Consider the following 18,166-nt stretch of genomic DNA (forward strand, 5'->3'; position numbering starts at 1 on the left):
TCGTAGCTGTTTAGTAAATTTTTCGTACGTATTTAGTGACGTATTCGTGGGCTTGAGGAAGTTTCCGACGTAAAGAGTCTTATCGAAACATTGCTGAGAAGTATGAGGGTTAGCCGTGGTGCGGTCCAGCCGGTCATTCGGAAGCATCACACGCTCGTAAGGTGGCCGATCGACCGGAAATAGGACCGACATTTTAAAATTGATGCGAGAACGGACTCACCAAGAGGATAGGAGAGACTCACCAAAATCAAAAATTGAAAAGTTTCAAATGTTTTTTTTTTCCTTCTGAGAACGTGAAATGATTTCAGGAAGTTTTTTTTCCAATTATTCATGTGCTTTAATTGTTTGCAATTCGCACAGCTAGTTATTCTGATAAGTTGAGACTCGCAGGACCCTATAAATTGAACATTTGTTTTTCAAGGGCAATCACGTTCAAAAGAGGGTGAACTGCAAGTAATTAAAGTAGTTCTTAACATTTGACAACTTTCAAAAAGTTTCAAGGAAGATAGTTCTAAGAAACTTTGTGCAAAATCAACGAATTCTTAGCATCATTTGTGGGTTATCCAGGGATAACTACGAAATCCCAACAAGAAAAAAAAACGCACACCTTCATTCTACTATTTCTGTTTTTCTCAAATCATTTAATGATAGATTTCAACTTTACAGTACATGTACAGTGTTTTGTCTTAGTACTTAAATTTTACTTTTTTTTTTCGAAAGAACAGACTAGATTTTTGTTTTTGCCTTACTTGATTTCAGTTATAATAATTTAAATTAAAGTAAATTTGGTTTAAAATGCAAAGAAAACCTACTAATGCTTACCGACTAGATCTGGTTTTTTTGTTTAATTTTCTTTTTTTCTGTTTCTCACAAGCTGTCGTGAATAGCCACACACCTACGATTTTTTTTTTGGTTTCATTTTACTTTTGTTTGTTCCTTTAGTACTCTGATTAATCCTACTATATGCGTGTGTGTATTGTTTTTCTTCTTCTTCTTTGTTTCTCATATTGTTGTGTTTTTTATTTATCTAGCGCTTGCATTTCCTTAAACTTTTTTTTTGCGTGTGTGTGTTTGAATTAATTTAAATCTGCTCCCCCGTTTTTCGTTCTATATGAGACTGCTTTGTGTGTCTTTTTTACCACTTGCTTGTCTATTCTACTAGCTTGCTTTAAATAATTTAAATTAATCATTAGTTAAGAACGTGCTGCTGATAGTTATGTTCCATTGGACCGCCGTCGGACGCGAACGAACCGTCGTAGCCGAGCGCTTCGTCCGACGAGTCATCTTTCAGGTGCTCCAGGATAAGGTTATCGTTGCTACTGCTGTTGCTGCCACCGCCGCCGAGCATGCCGAGACCGAGACCACTGCTACCGCTGCCCCCACTGCCACCGTTGTTGCGAGCGGCTGCCGCCGCCGCCTTCATCGCGTCATCCTTCCACTTGTCCATCGAGCGGCGCCGGGCGTTCATGAAGAAGTTTCCCACCGTCGTCGGTTCCAGGCCCAGCTGCCGGGCGATCGTCACCTGCATCTCCTTCGAAGGTCTCTTAGTTTCCTGCGGGTGAATATGGCGAGCGGTTAGGATGCGTAATCAATGTCGTTTGGAGGGAGACGAGTGAAAATCTAATCTAATTGGAACAAATCATCGACCACTAAGTAAAATGAAGTAGGGAAGTTTGCGTCTTATAAAAGCACCACTGCTACAGAGCCATTGTCCAAAACCCCGACGATTCCCAATACTCTGCTGTCTTGTGAGTTTCATCGAAACAGTTGCCTCATTCGATCGGTCAGTAATCAAGTCGAGTGAATCTCAATCGAGTGGCTGGACTGAGTCGACTGCTCTGCTTCAATCTGGCATTTTGACGTAAGTGCCAGAATCGCAAAATCGCTCCAGAAGCATCCAAGCACTCCTACCTCATCATTTCTTTGACATTTCTCAGCTATTTTTCAATATTTTTAAAAACGGCAGCGTAAAAAACGAAATTCGAAAATTTGGCGTTTATGTAACTCAGCCAAGTTTCAAGTGACTTTCTAATACGACATTTTTCTCAACTCGAGAGAGACTAGAGTCATGTAGAGCTAAACGACTCTTCTAACGGCCCTATTTCTATAAATTTTGAAAGTAGTTTAAAGATTTATGTTGAAAATATGGTAAAATTTGACGATAAATTGATCAAAAAGGCGTGATGAGATGAATATAGGAGCGATTACCCTAATTTCAGTTATAATCCTGTCAGCGTACCTACTTCGATTATCAAACTTGCGCTTTCTGGATTTACGATCCAAGCCGGCGTCCTTTTGAAATTTTAAGAATCGCCTAAACAACTTCTGTTTTATGTGGCGACAATTTTGTAGTTGCACCGGTAACGTCATCAGTGATTTTTGTGGAAGAATGATTGAATTTTTCTTGACCGTGGACTTATCCGAAAAATACTCATTATGGAAGAATCCATACACGCAATAAAATTACCAATAATCTTTGTAACACAATCTTTCTGTCCTTTGGTTAGCTAAGAGTTTTGAAAGTTTGTCATTTTTTTAAAGGCATTCTTGTTGTTCAAACGTGTGAGCAATATTTGCAAGTGAACGCTTTTCGGAATATCCCTACGTAATTATTACTCGGGTTTCAAAAAAAAAAATGCGTTTGGTAACACTTACGAACTTTAGATCACGGTTGAATGTTGATTTTCGTTTCACAAAATAGTGAGGTATAAAATTGTAAAATTATTGCAACTGCTTCTAATCGCGAAAAATTTGCCATTTTCAGAAAGTCTGCGCAAATATATATAAACTTATAAATCTATAGAAACTGACCCGAAAAATCTGCGTTTTACAGACAAATTTGTACATTTAGTATTCCTAATGTTGCTAAAACTTTGTTTGAGTCATACTCGGGTTACAGCAGGAAGATAGTGCGTTGTGCGTTTCATCCAACCCGGTGGCATCGGCCTTGTTCCCTGAAGCAGCTGTAAACGACAGTGGCGCTAGTCTCATTTATGTTTTCGAAGGTTTGTTTACACAGCAGTGTGAGTATGATATATGTTGTACGGAAATGGAGGAATGCGCTTGAATCAATTTAATTATTCAAAAAAAAGCTTAGCTGAGCTTTGTAAATGTTTAAAAGTGGTGCTCCTATGATAGCTCATTTACACATACGTTAAAATGTTATTCCTTAGATCATCGCGCGATGTCAGCTACCTGCAAGAGACACCGCCTTTCGCAATCGGCAATTATAAACATTGTGTACACATTGTGCAATAAATACATTACCCAAAAACAAGCACACTGCCGCTGAATACCGACACTGTATGCACGTATGAACATTGCTTTTTTTCGTGTTTCGATGAATCAGCTGTCAAATTACATGTAAAATTGATCCAGTGATCCAGCCAATGCTGGCTTCAGTCAAAAACATCATATCAAGAAGACTGGCATCTCTGGATCGATCCCATATAAATGACAAGCGTCAAATCAAACAGCGCACTCCATCTGTTAAAGGAGGAAGTTTGCCATGAAAGTGGTAGTGGTAATTACATCGCTGAGAAGACAGAGTATGCGTATGTGGTGGTCCAGTCTGTGCGTTCGGCTTGCGCTCGCATCGGCAGTACACACACTAGCATGCGTCAGTTCCACTTTTACTCAACAGACTGCACTGCCAAAACTGTCGCTCAATCTCAGGCAGAGTTCCCAGTCTTCTTGATATGATGTTTTTGCTTCAGTTATGTTGTACGTAAACGTTAGTGATGCCACCGGGTTGGTTTCATCTGTTTTGATTAATTTTGAGTGGAGTATTCGTTTCTCCCTCCCAGGTCTTGGTTTGCACTGTGACCAGGGGTGCTGCATGTACAGAAATATTTGTGTTATATCGAATTTTAGATTTTAGGTTGCAGCGACGTGCACATAAAGCTCGTCGTTTATTTTAAACTCAACCAGACATGCATTTTTCACCATTATCCGTGTTGTTCTAGTAGGGTAAATTGAAATATGGTAGACCCCTTCCCTATAGTGGACCACCCGCCAGATTAATTCATGTGAAAACCCGAGTGATCTTCAAAAAAACTTTCATCGGGAAACATCTTGTCCAGCCAGTCTGCATCACAAACATAGGTTAATAAAATAAAGGGGTCCACTATAAGTTGATTAACCAAATTAACCAGATTTCCAAATCCCAGGATATGAAACTGTTTTCAATATAAATGAAACGAGACGCGGCACTGCGATTGCTCTCCGAAACGGTATTGTGGCGAATAATGTAGTAAGGAGCGTAGATTCGAGAGTTATATGCATGAACTTGGGAAACGAAGTAACAATCATCAACGTTTACGCGCCATCTGGATCTCAGAATAGAGCCAATCGTGAAGATTTTTTCAACCGCATTCTACCCTTTTACTTGCAAAATCGACCAAAATACTGTTTACTTGCCGGTGATTTCAACTCGGTACTAAATCAAAGGGACACTACGGGAGTTTCAAATATGAGTGCTGCTCTAAAACGGGTCTGTGATGGACTAAATCTGAAGGATGTCTGGAGAGAATTAAACTCGCATGCTGATTATACCTTTGTGAGAGGTCGCTCGATGTCCAGAATCGACAGAATTTACGCCTCCCAAGAATGTCTCCCCAATATTCGGTATTGCACGATACAGGTGAACAGTTTCAGCGATCATAAAGCCGTGTTAATGCGAATAACGCTTCCCCTTGAAAACATTCGACAGGATAGACCGTTTTGGAAATACAATAATAATTTGCTAACAAATGAGAACCTCCAAGAATTCCACGCAAAATGGATATATTGGACTAGGCAGAAACAATACTACCGTACATGGACTGCCTGGTGGTTGAGATACACAAAAAATTAAATTACGTCGTTTTTCCGATGGAAAAATCCCTCAGAGTACAGAGTTTCAATAACACCATGGGATTCTATTATGCGAGTCTGAAACATGCTTATGATAGACACAAAGATACAGACTGCTCTGCTGAAATTAATAGAATAAAAGCCATTATGTTACAAAAACAGAAATCATTCTCCGAATCAATGAAAACAGTAAAGCCAGGTTTTTTGGGCGGAGAAGATATATCTATATATCAAGTGGAAAATCAGTTTAAAGAACGAGCTAGTAGAACCATTAAATTCTTTCAAATAAACGACCATACTACACAAGACCAATCCATAATTCATGAGCATGTCTTACAATACTTCAAAAACTTGTACACCGCAGAAAATTTAGAATCAAATGACCAATTTCTTCCAAGCCGGACTCTAACACCTGACGATGTAATAAACAACCGACTTATGGACGATTTCACCGAGGAAGAAGTGTTTGCTGCAATCAAAGGATCTGCCACGAATAAATCACCTGGAAAAGATGGGCTCACTAGAGCATTCTATCTGAAAACATGGCCGATTATCAAAAGAGAGTTTACTGCAGTTTTGAATGAAATAAAAAACGGACATGTAACGCAAGATCTACAAGACGGTATCATTGTGCTAGTGCGCAAGCGTGGAGGCGGCGACGGAATTGAATCCTTCCGACCCATCACCCTGCTCAACGTAGACTATAAATTACTAACACGAGTTCTAAAACGTAGATTAGAATTATTGTCAACCAAAGTATTGTCTCACAACCAAAAATGCAGCAACGGGAAAAGAACGATATTCGAAGCAGTATGTGCAATCCGAGACCATATTGCACTCTCAAAACAAGAACGTATAGGCGGGATTTTGATTGCTTGCGATCTTAGCAATGCGTTTGACAGGGTCAACCACAATTTTCTTTTCTCAACGATTAGGAGAATGGGTTTTAACACAAGATTCATGGACTTACTAGAGTCTTCGGCACCCCATGCCCGCTCACAACTCATTATAAACGGACGTGTCACCGAACCTTTTCATATAAGCAGATCGGTTCGCCAAGGAGACCCCCTTAGCATGCTATTGTTTGTGTTGTATCTACAGCCATTTTTAGATAAAATCGTAGCAATTTGTAACGGTCATAGAGAAGCTGTAGTTGCCTACGCGGACGATATAACCATAATTATTCGTAATACTGAAAAAGTCGAACAGATACAACTGTGTTTCCAACAATTCAACAGAGTCGCAGGTGCAAAACTAAATCTAAGAAAAACGGAAGCATTAGAAATCGGGCCGATAATGCCCAACTGGAACGGTTTCAATAAAAAGAGCGCAATAAAGGTTTTGGGAGTAGTTTTTAAAAATAACATAAAAGACATTGTGTCTGCCAGCTGGGAAAAAGTATACCGATCTACTAACGCGTTACTCTGAATGAATAGGCCGAGACTGGTAAATCTCAGACAAAAAGTAATCCTCCTAAACACATTTATCTGCTCAAAATTATGGTACATTGCATCCGTATTACCCCTACCAAACAAATACGCTGCGATGTTCACGAAGCAAATAGGATTTTTCCTATGGGCAGGAGTGCCCGCACAGAGAGTAAAATTCATCGATGTCATTAGAAAAAAAAGTAAAGGAGGATTGGGTTTACATGCACCAGACCTAAAAGCAAAATCGTTGTTAACAAACCGTTACTTAAAATCGAGGGATACCGAATCTTTAGTTGATCACTACATGCAGCATGACCACATTCCAAATGAATTAAGCTACCTTCACAGCATTAAGCTGTTGATAAACAGCCTTCCAGAGCGCCTTTTAAATGAACCTGAAGCCAAGGAGATATACCAGTTTCAAATACAATCCCTGCCACCTGTAGCCATAACAACACGAGTTGACAAAAACTGGAGGAAAATTTGGAAAAACATAAACCATAAGTCCTTAAACTCGGACGAAAAATCTGCATATTTTCTACTAATCCACGGAAAATATTATCACAACGATCTGTTGTTCCACCAAGATAGGAGAGACAACCCGGACTGCTCTTTTTGCGGGCAGCGCGAAACGCTTGAACACAAATTTGCTAGCTGTCACAACCGAGTAGACATTTGGCACGAGGCGCAACGAAACTTACAACCGATAACACAACAAAATCAATTACAATTCAAGTTTTTTCACTACCCAGAGTTAAACGGAGAGCCTCAGCAAACGGTCGGAAGACTACTAAAAGCGTTCATTAGATTTATAATGTATTCTTTAGAAATTCCTGACAGTCTGAAAAGTATTGATAGCAAGCGAGCGGACGTTTTGATTGACAGGTGCTACGCTGGATTCTAGGAGAACCAATATATCGCCTGGAATTCTGGTTTCGTTAGCATTCGTTTAATGATGGGAATAGCATTTGAACTAATGTCTAGAAGGAAAACACGCAGGTGCAGGCAACAGCAAACTTGGTAAAGCATCCACATTGTCTACGGCTCGGCACGCAACGAATGAAGAATAGAACCACACAGCAAATGGTGCTTTTTTTTAAGGGGGGGATTTGTTAGTAGCTTAAGTATTTATGATAAATATTAGTAAATAATGAGTATGTGTGTCCAATCACAAATGGTGACTTCTCAACACTGTTAGAAATTTGTAATTTTAATTGTTAGGATTTGTTTGCCTTCGCAATTAGGACTTATCATTCGTAGGGATTTAAACACACTTGTCAGAAAAGGGGAATTAAACTTACAACTAACTTAGTTGCTAACTTATTGGCTATAAAGAGAGCTTATCGTAGCAATTGAGGATTGCAACGATTTTTGTCGAAAATTGTTAATAATTTTATTTGACATAGCTTCTAATGGTTCAACACCAGTAAGTCTATGTAATTCGAGTGTACCAAACCAAGGAGGACGCTTCAAAATCATTTTTAGAATTTTATTCTAAATCCTTTGAAGCGTTTTCTTCCTTGTTGAACAGCAACTTGACCAGATCGGTACAGCATAAAGCATTGCTGGTCTTAAAATTTGTTTGTAAACCAAAAGTTTGTTCTTTAAACAAAGTTTAGAATTCCTGTTAATGAGAGGATATAAACATCTCGTATATTTGATGCACTTGGCTTGTATACTCTCAATGTGCTCTTTGAAAATAAGTTTTTTATCATAAATTAGTCCCAAGTACTTAACCTTGTCAGACCAACGTAAAATAGCCCCATTCATCTTGACAACGTGATTATTGTTTGGCTTGAGGAAAGAAGCCCTAGGCTTATGCGGGAAAATTATCATTTGAGTTTAAGAAGCATTCGGACAGATTTTCCACTTTTGCAAGTAGGAAGAAAAAATATCTAAACTTTTCTGCAATCGACTGCATATGACACGAAGACTTTTTCCTTTTACGGAAATGCTTGTGTCATCGCAGAACAATGACTTTGTGCATCCTGGAGGCAAATCAGGAAGATCTGAAGTGAATATGTTGTACAGGACTGGACCCAAGACTGAACCTTGAGGTACACCTGCTCTGACAGGAAATCTATCAGATTTTGAATTCTGATAGACAACCTGCAGAGTTCGATCAGTAAGATAATTTTTTAAAATTTTGATTAGGAAAATTGGAAAATTAAAAGTTTGCAATTTCGCAATCAAACCTTTATGCCAAACACTGTCGAATGCTTTTTCTATGTCTAAAAGAGCAGCTCCAGTGGAATAACCTTCAGATTTGTTAGCTCGTATCATATTAGTAACTCTGAGCAATTGATGAGTTGTGGAATGCCCATGGCGAAATCCAAACTGTTCATTTGCAAAAGTTGAATTTTCGTTGATGTGTGACATCATTCTGTTAAGAATAATTCTCTCAAACAGTTTACTTATTGAAGAAAGCAAACTGATTGGTCGATAACTTGAAACTTCAGCTGGGTTCTTATCCGGTTTTAAAATTGGAGTAATTTTTGCATTTTTCCATAATTTGGGAAAATATGCAATTTTGAAGCAGCAATTGAAAATTTTCACTAAAAATTCCATTGTGCTCTCAGGGAGATGTTTGATTAGTATATTAAAGATTCCATCGTCACCAGGTGCTTTCATATTTTTGAAGTTTTTAATAATTGATTTAATCTCATTCAAGTTAGTTTCAATTATTTCTGCAGGTAAAAAATTCTGGGAAGAAATTAAATCAAATTGACGTGTGACTTCATTTTCAATTGGACTCACAAAATTCAAATTTGAGTTATGAACACTCTCAAACTGCTGAGCAAGTCTTTGAGCCTTTTGTTCATTGGATACAAGAAAACGTTCACCATCTTTTAAAACTAGAATAGGCTTTGAAGGTTTTTTAAGAATTTTCAACAGCTTCCAAAAAGGTTTTGAATATGGCTCCAATTTTTCAACTTTAGTTTTAAAATTTTGATTTCTCAGAAGAGTAAATCTATGTTTAATCTCTTTCTGTAAATCTTTATAAATAGTTTTAAAAACAGGGTCACGAGAACGTTGATATTGTCGTCTGCGGACATTTTTCAAACGAATTAGCAGTTGAAGATTTTCGTCAATTATTGGTGAATCAAATTTCACTTGAGCCTTTGGAACAGAATAATTCCTGGCATCAACAATTGCACATTTTAATGCTTCCAAAGCGGAATCAATATTCACTTCGTTTTGCAAATCAAGCTCATTATTGAATTTCTCTCAATACGAGTTTTGTATCTTTCCCAATTGGCCTTGTTATAATTAAAAACAGAGCTCATAGGGTTTAAAACTGATTCATGTGATGAAGAAAAAGTTATTGGAAGATGGTCAGAATCAAAGTCAGCATGTGTGATCAAATCACTACATACATGACTTTGATCTGTCAGCACCAAATCAATTGTTGAAGGGTTTCTTACAGTAGAAAAGCATGTAGGACTGTTCGGAGTCAAAATAGAATAGTATCCTGAAGAACAATCATTGAATAAAATTTTTCCATTGAAATTACTATGAAAATTGTTCCATGAACGATGTTTAGCGTTGAAATCGCCGATTATAAAAAATTTCTAACGATTTCTGGTGAGTTTTCGTAAATCACCTTTAAAATAATTTTTGTGTTCGCGTGTGCATTTCAATGGTAAATATGCTGCGACAATAAATAAAATCCCAAGTTCAGTTTGAATTTCAATTCCCAAAGTTTCAATAACTTTCGTCTCAAGATGGGGAAGAGCACGATGTTTGATTCGGCGATGAATAACAATTGCAACTCCACCGCCGGAACCCTGAATCCTATCATATCTATGAACCACGTAATTGGGATGATATTTTAATTTTATGTTAGGTTTCAAAAATGTTTCAGTAATAATTGAATTATGCACATTCTTTACTGTTAAAAAATTAAAAAGCTCATTCTCATTGGCCTTCAATGAGCGAGCATTCCAATTTAATATTTTAATTGTTTTATTTGAAATCATTGCTAAATTTTAAATTAGAAACAATTTTAATAGTAAAATTTGTGCCTATTTGAATGGCTTCAAACATTGATTTTGCCTGCAACATGGCGTTCATAAGATCGAACATTGCCTGTTGCAAAAAAGAAAGTTTACCTGCCGTAAAAGGCCCCAGGCAGTTGACATTAGAAAAAATATTTTCGGCAGCAATATTAGCTGGAGTAATAGGTGTACAATTATTTTCTAGCGTGTTTTGCTTACTCATATTAACGGTCATTTTCGAACTACCAACACTAGGCGGTATAATGTTCGAACTACCTGTAACCTGTGCATAAGTTAAACGGGTATGCAAAGGAGTAGGTAAACTATGCGTCACTGGTACGCTTGGAGAATTTAGTTTTGATTTGTTTTTCGCACAGCGGAAATTTTTACTCTCTTTCACAGGACATGTGTCATTTTTGTGAGAAGAGTCTCCACAAATGAGGCATTGTTGGTCCATGTTACAAAACTTTGAACCATGGCCATAACGTTGGCAAACACGGCATTGGGTGATATGCTTTTCACCTCCGCCAAACTTTCGATATAATTCCCATTTTACACGCACGTTATATAAAGCATGTGCTTTTTCAAAAAAATTTAAGTTATTAACCTCACTGCGGTTAAAATGAATTAAATAATTTACAAGGGAAATTCCAGTTCGCTGACTGTTTTCGCCTCGTGATTTTTGTTTCATCAGAATTACTTGGGTAGGGGCTATACCAAGTAATTCTGTCAAAGTAATTTTGATCTCATCAACGGTTTGATCGTTGGTGAGACCTTTCAATACGACCTTGAACGGCTTGGCGCTCTTCGTATTATATGTAAAAAATTTATACAGCTTTTCAGTTAAATACTGAATAAGACGATTCCAATCTTTCAATGTTTGGGCCAGTAAGCGGCATTCGCCTCTTCGGCCAATTTGATAAGTAACTTTGACGTCGGAGAGAAACGTAGAAAGTTCTCTTTTAAAAATATTAAATTCAGAAGCAATAGTTACCACAATAGGTGGAACTTTCTCTTTTTTTTACAGAAATTTCACTTTGAATAGTTTTATTTTCGAACATTTCAATTTCGCCGGCTTCTTGCTAAGGCAGAATATCATATAAATTTTCACTGCATAAGCTAGTTTCAGAGAGAGATGCCTATCTTTTCCTCCCCGTAGCGATGCGTGGTTCCTTTTTTCGTCCTGCCATTTCAGGTGATACGAAAAAAGTTCAAAAATAATACCAAATTGTAAGTATTGAGAAAGAAAGAAATAGGTAGTCTTAAGAAAGACTGATGTAAGTTAACTTCCAGGTAATCTTTAAAAGACACACTGACAAAACACAAACTTTGAAGCTACAGGCAGTCAAAGACCAGTCCACAAGCAACCGAAAATACGTCTGATCAGTCGGGCAGCTCAAGACGCACTGACCATGGTGCTTCTTTTACAGCCACACAGAGCGTTCGGTGTGGATCTGAGTCATTGTTTGTTGGCCTTTCCCTGCTTTATACCGTCTACTTTTTCTGTTTTTGGTTTGCTATATTACACGTTATAAAAAGTGCAGTAGTCATTGCACAATGTTAGCACTGTGTTGTTTTCGAATTTAAACTTCATGGAATAATTGCAATAATCTCAGGAGTGAAGCTTCACAATTAAACTCTGTTTAACAGTATGTCCCAGCGTATATAATGATTTTGTTATGTATTTTTGACTTTTTTTGACAGTATAACCTTCTACCACAGACTAACGGACGTAACACTGGAACCTAGATCCATCGCCACAATAAACGATCATTTCAAATTTTCAATCTAATAAAAGTTATCGCGCGACAACATCGTCTGGAGCGCTGTCATGTAATCTCATACATATTGTGTAGTTCCGAATTTGACACATACACGTACGCTAGCGCTGATGTCGAAACACACAACGCAGCGCGAACACGACAGAAGGTGGTGCTAGTGTTACCATCTTAAAGTACTGGTATCGTCCGAACGATGGTTTTATTGGAAATTTGTTCAAAGTGCTATGTTCAAGCATGGAAAAGTTCACTCACTAGCAATATTTCATGCAAATGTGTTCTTTGATTTATCAGTCATCGTTCAACTATTTCCACTCGCGTACAAGTTTTCCATAGAAACGCTGCTGATTGTTTTTCGCTTCTAAGAGTTCCGAATACCATAGAAGGAGACTGAATGATTCAAACACGATAGTATTTATTGTATCCAAGTTCACTTGCATTCAACATTATCGCGAGAAGCTTTGAGATATTATCGCCAGTGATACAAAATTATGAATCCAAATGAACGTTAGATTGCGTTCAATTGTTTGCTTGCCGGAGCAAATAGGTATCATCAATGCTTACGGAACTTGTAGCATGGTGCATTAGCATCTGATACTTGAAATCACCAAGAATCATCGTGGTATATCACGGTGAAAGCACGACGTGGAGTAGCCGAATTACGCCTACAAGCAACCAACAATTGAAAGAATCATTGCGATCGCTTGAGTGCAATCGTTTACGATTCTTTCGTGAAACACTCGCTATAAGTTGCTTGCTCCGCCTAAAGCAGGCAATACTGAAACAAAATCATCAAAGAAAGCTACCATATATTTCTTTGCTCTAAGTTGTCTCTTGCAAGCTTGAGAATGTGTAACTTTTAATAGCGATGGTTTGCTACGATTGAAAGCTTATAAATAGCACGTTCAGAAATGATACCCGAATGATTGTTATGCGATACGAGTTTTTCCATCCTTGGCTATGTTTGTTAGTCTGTGCTTCTACCATTGTATGAGAGTATTTGTACAAGTTTCTGACGTCTCTGACACGCGTAGTGAGTGGAAACGGATACAAAGGTCAGTGCGTTAAAAACAGTTGTTTCAAATGATTGAAACTGGCGTTTGAAGTTTTCTCATTTTTCTCTTCACATATATATGGAACTACATTTAGTCCTTATGCCAGCCAGAATTTTGTAAATATTGTTTGTTCATTTGAAAATTTGGCGCGTTTCAAAAGAAACAGACAATAAAAACTAAGTTCAAGATCACTGTGGCATCAAGAGGATGAACTTGCAAGTGTCGATGGCGAAAAAAACCTGTACCTTCACCTGTAGTCCTTCCTGAATAAAGTAAAAATAACTTGCAAGTCAACTTGACAGATATGGCTGCGATTCTCCCTTTTCTAGAACTCTCAATCTCTTTTCTGAATTGTTCTCAGGGTCCCTTTTCACTGCTCGACACCGGTCAACAAGAAAGTGGACAATTAGCAATTAAGGTAGGCGCAACAAACAGTGAAATTTATGGAAGACCAGTTGCCTTTTTTGTCTCAGAGCAAAATTCGTCAACCAATGGGGAACTGGGAAGGTGGTCACATTCGGTTATCTCCAAGGTATCAACCAAACCCTCGTGTCGGAAATTGGATGAAAGTCGTCAAGGAAACGGCAAATTCATTACCTTTGGAATGGCTCTGAAAATGGCGCTTGGTATGAAACACTAATTGCATACAAGCCTGCTAAACAAGATACACTATTTGTATCAACACTTGTGTTGAAGCTGATGCTGTACTTCGATGCAATTCGGGAATAATAAAAGAATTTGACTGCAATGACAGTTATAGGATCCACTGCCAAGCGGATAGCCGTGGGTTTGAATCTAGGTAGAATCAGGCGATTTGGTTGTCAAAAAACTTTAGAATGAATTTACTCTTAGGCTCCCCACCACATCCCCCTTCTTCAAGTCGAATTCTACAACACCTCTGTTGATACCCTCCTAACAAAAATAAGTCTCTCTTATAATATTATTGCTTTGAGTAACATATAACAGGTTCTCACGGTGTCTCTGGTGGTCAAAAAAATAGTATCGCTCTAATATCGTTTAGTCGAAAGTTTAAGGCACAGACTAACAGACGTAACACTAAAACCTAGCTCCATCGCCACAAAAAAAACGATCATTTCGAGTTTTCAATCGAAAAACATTCATCGCGCGAAAACCCCGTCCGCGGCGCTGTCATGCTATCTCATACATATTTTGTGATTCCACATTTGACACACGCAGTAACGCTAGCGCTGATATCGAAATACATGACGCAACGCGAACACGGCAGCAGATGGTGCTAGTGTTACTAACGTAAAGTACTGAAATCATCTGAACTATGATTTTATTGAAAATTTGTTCGAAGTGTTATATCTGTTAGTCTGTGCTTAAGGTGTCCCATTCAATATGCTATCAAAATTTAAATGTTCTATCGGCGGGTCTAGAACAATTTTTTTCGGACATTCTTTTTGTAATTGGAAAGTTAGTGAACTGGGAATGTTTCATAAATATAAAGAGCTATCAGGGCTATCCAATCGTACTGACACCTACGTCAAATGAAGATCTTGAGTTGCTCTATAAAACACATTATTGAGGAACGATTGAGGACCCAGCTCTGTTGACAAGAGAAAATGGATACGTATAAATACCATGTATTTGTAGAGAAATGCAATTATCTTCTAATGAAAACACTACATGATAATTCCATTACATAAAATGTTTAAAATGTCGGTTGGCAAAAGTTACTGTTGAGGTTTCACTATAAAATACTTGTACTTTTCTTCAGAAACATGGTGATTATTAGTGCTTTTTCACTTGTCACGCTCAACTGAGTCCTAAAACTAAATAATACGTTTTATAGAGCAACTCAAGACCTCTATTAAAGCCAGACAATGTGTGCAGCTGGGGAAGCGAAAAATAAGCGAACTGAAAATATGATAGAGACTTGGAAAAATATACCGCATCTAGACGGGACTTTAATGTATTTAAAAAATTGATTTTTATAGCATGTTTTTATACCAGTTACCAGTGTTTGTTCATCCATGGAATGATTTGTACACCTAAGTTTTTTAGAAAAGAAGTTAGGGGGGGGCTGAAGGTACTCAGTTTAGTATCCAGTATCCGTTTTTTTTGCAATTAGGTAAGCTAATTGTATAGGGATACCATCCGTCCTGATTGAGCAGGATATGTCCTGATTTTGAAGTCCTATTTGGGCATCCAGATTTATTTTCTATTTTTTAGCATTTGTCCTGATTTTCTTGAGATATTTGAGTTTGTTGTGTGGCAATAGGCAGATTTTTTCAGAATTGCTCGATTTCAGGTCGCAACGCTCACTGCGATCGAAATTTTTCATTGGTTGAATCTCACTAGAGTAATAGAAAGAATCTCTCACGCGTTGACCGTTACCATTAAGCATCTGCCATTTGTTAAGTTTAAGTTGAAACAGTTTACGTGTGTTGAATTTTTAAAGTATCTACTAATGCGTAATAATTCAAAGTGGTTCGATGAAAGTGGATCGTCAGAGATACACTCAGATTTTTTACTAGGTATTTTTCTACACGGATCCAGGAGGTACGTATCCCCGCGTAAAAAAATACTGAGTAAATCAAATATTACGTGTTATATTTGCTCATACTTCGAAGAATGCTTAGTCAAATTTGTGTCCAGAAAAGGTTTCCTGATTTCTAACTTCGACCAGGTGGTATCCATTAGAAAGTTTTAAAGTGCTAGCTACACAAGCCTGTGTGGCTTATGCGAAGCCACTTTTAAGTTGAATCCATGCAATAAAATCAGCAGTACCTTGAGACCAGCTGGAAGGCTATGAGCCTTGTAACTTAGTATAGCCAGTCTTCTAAATGTTTTCAAAGGTACAAAAAAGGTGCGCTCCTCGCACAACTGGTTCGAATGATAACAAAAAACTTGTTATGAACAAATAAAATTTTCTCGGTCATTTTCAAAATTGTCAGAACGAGGTTTCGATAAGATTCATTCTTTGTGACATAATAAGTCCCTCTTAAAATGAACCTGATCTGAGGGAAACGTTAGATACTGTCTGTAACTAATTAATGGGAATCGCAATTTGGAAGTATTGGTGGGATGGAGAGAGGCTTGGTATAATAGCACAGCAACCAGAGTAGAACGGTAGACCTTGAAACGGAACGTAAAACCTGACTCGGCACATAAGACGATACCTACTGTCACTTAGGCAAGCAGAAACCAACAAACTGTGGTTTGGAATCTGGCCCAAAGACACTTTGGAGGACCTAGGTGTATTGCAAGCTGACGAACCTTGCAGTTTGTATGAGGACCCATATACATACCCCACCCGTCATAAGTATAGAATCACTTCACTAAGCATTGCAACACTCAATTTAAATATTGCACCACACCTCCCCCCTCAACAAAAAAAAAAAAAGGTTAGCATCACCTAAGATAGATACATATCGAGATAAATCGTGTTTCCGACGACCTAGAAGGCGGTCTTCAGAATACTTCTTCAGAAAGTCAAGAGCTTCTGGATGGTAGACTGCATAATACTGAATTTCATCGTTACGAGGCACTAGAGTGCATGCAATTCTTCGTATTTTGACAATAACTTTTCTTGCCATTCCATTTTGCTGGAAAGTTGCGGTCTTCAGCAAAGTCGTTAAAAGGTGGCGCTTGTGAACATGGTCGTATATTGTAACTTATCTCACTATTCCGCTTTTCCAGAACAAACTTGATTGTATCTCGACAGACAAAAACGCGCCGATGATCTCTAATGGATTCGACGAAAAAAGCGTTGAATTCTTCAGAGACATTTTAATCGCTGATTTGCTGAATGCTGCAACACTCTAAGCAGATAAAATTAGTTTATATCACTTAAAAATATATGCGCACTGTGGTGTTTATTTTATATCCTACCAAACTATCCATACACCAAGAGCTCCTGACTTCCAAGACTGCAACTTTTTGTGTGGTTGAATTCACGAAACAGAATAAGTGAAAATATTGAAAACTTCATGCACATCAGAACTACGCTGTGGCAGAATTCCGGTCCAGCCTGTAATCTACTGAACAACTTTTCTGAAGACCGCAGCATTCTAACTGGTGGGATGCTTGAGATTATGTTCAAAAAACTCAAAACTATGTGCATACTCGTGCCGCGTAGCTGCTGGACTTAGAAACAACGAAATAAAATGCCTTAACATCCTTGACAACTATGCTGGAGACAGTAACTTTCTAAGTGGTCATAGACGAGATAAATTAAGTTCAAAATTTCGATTTTTCCAATTGCATGTTTTGAGGGTCAAAATCTCATTTTTGAGCGCTTTGAGGCACCCCTAAACCATGTCCGATTGAGCTGAAATTTTGTACAGACCTTTCTTAGGCCAATAAACAAAATGTACATTGTCGGTTTTTGAAGTTCGATTATGACATTTTTTTCATACAGTCATTGTTACCCTATTGCACACCTCCTTGAAGTAAACTTTTCAACAAGAGGAGTTGAGAATAGAATAGAAAAGTTCCAGAAGACGTATATCGTGGGCTGCAGAAAGCCCGATTTTCGCTAATGTGTCAGCTCAGATTTCAACTTTGAAAAAAGTACATTAATGTTTCATAAATAAAAAAGATCATAAAACAGGTAACGCAAGAATAGTTATGCAATTCTAAAAGCAAAGCCATACTTTGAATATCGCCTGAAGCGTCCTTCTCTGCAGATCGGTAAAGACCAGCCGAGGTTTCTTCGTGTGTCCCATCATGACGTTCGGTTCCGGTTCCTCGTGTTTCTTTGCATTCACTGTTGCAAGTGTTAGTAGTTAGTAGCCAGCGAGTTAGCGAGGGTTTAGCATAAAAGTAAACAAACAAATTAGTCACATTAGTACCGTTAGTTCACCTTTCCCGGAGCCGGGAATTTCTTAAGCTATCAATTAACCTGGTTTCGCCGATTGGGTCGCTTGAAAAGAAAAGAGAGAAGAAAATCGGAAACAAAATGCTCCGGTTAGACAGTTGATAACGGTTTTCTGTGTGCGATAAGCCGCAAACATCACAACATCAAGCACAACTACTTACACTGCAAACAAAGCAACGGCGTTCGGCGCCGCAAAACAAACTTA

At 38.1% G+C, this 18,166-nt stretch overlaps 1 protein-coding gene across 2 annotated transcripts in view; it reads right to left on the bottom strand.

Annotated features, from left to right (window-relative positions):
- Positions 1-608: 608 nt before the first annotated feature.
- LOC129718745 (hepatocyte nuclear factor 6) overlaps positions 609-18,166 on the bottom strand; it is a 31,426-nt gene continuing 13,868 nt past the window's right edge. For both annotated transcript variants that reach the window (XM_055669787.1, XM_055669788.1), the window contains exons 3-5: positions 17,986-18,006; positions 17,738-17,850; positions 609-1,552 (exon numbers count right to left, since the gene is read on the bottom strand). In XM_055669787.1, coding sequence (XP_055525762.1) covers positions 1,190-1,552; positions 17,738-17,850; positions 17,986-18,006 — 497 coding nt within the window. In that variant the 3' untranslated portion in view covers positions 609-1,189. The remainder of the gene's footprint in view (positions 1,553-17,737; positions 17,851-17,985; positions 18,007-18,166) is intronic.

Source organism: Wyeomyia smithii, chromosome 1 (genome assembly GCF_029784165.1).
Source record: "Wyeomyia smithii strain HCP4-BCI-WySm-NY-G18 chromosome 1, ASM2978416v1, whole genome shotgun sequence".
Classification (NCBI taxonomy): domain Eukaryota; kingdom Metazoa; phylum Arthropoda; class Insecta; order Diptera; family Culicidae; genus Wyeomyia; species Wyeomyia smithii.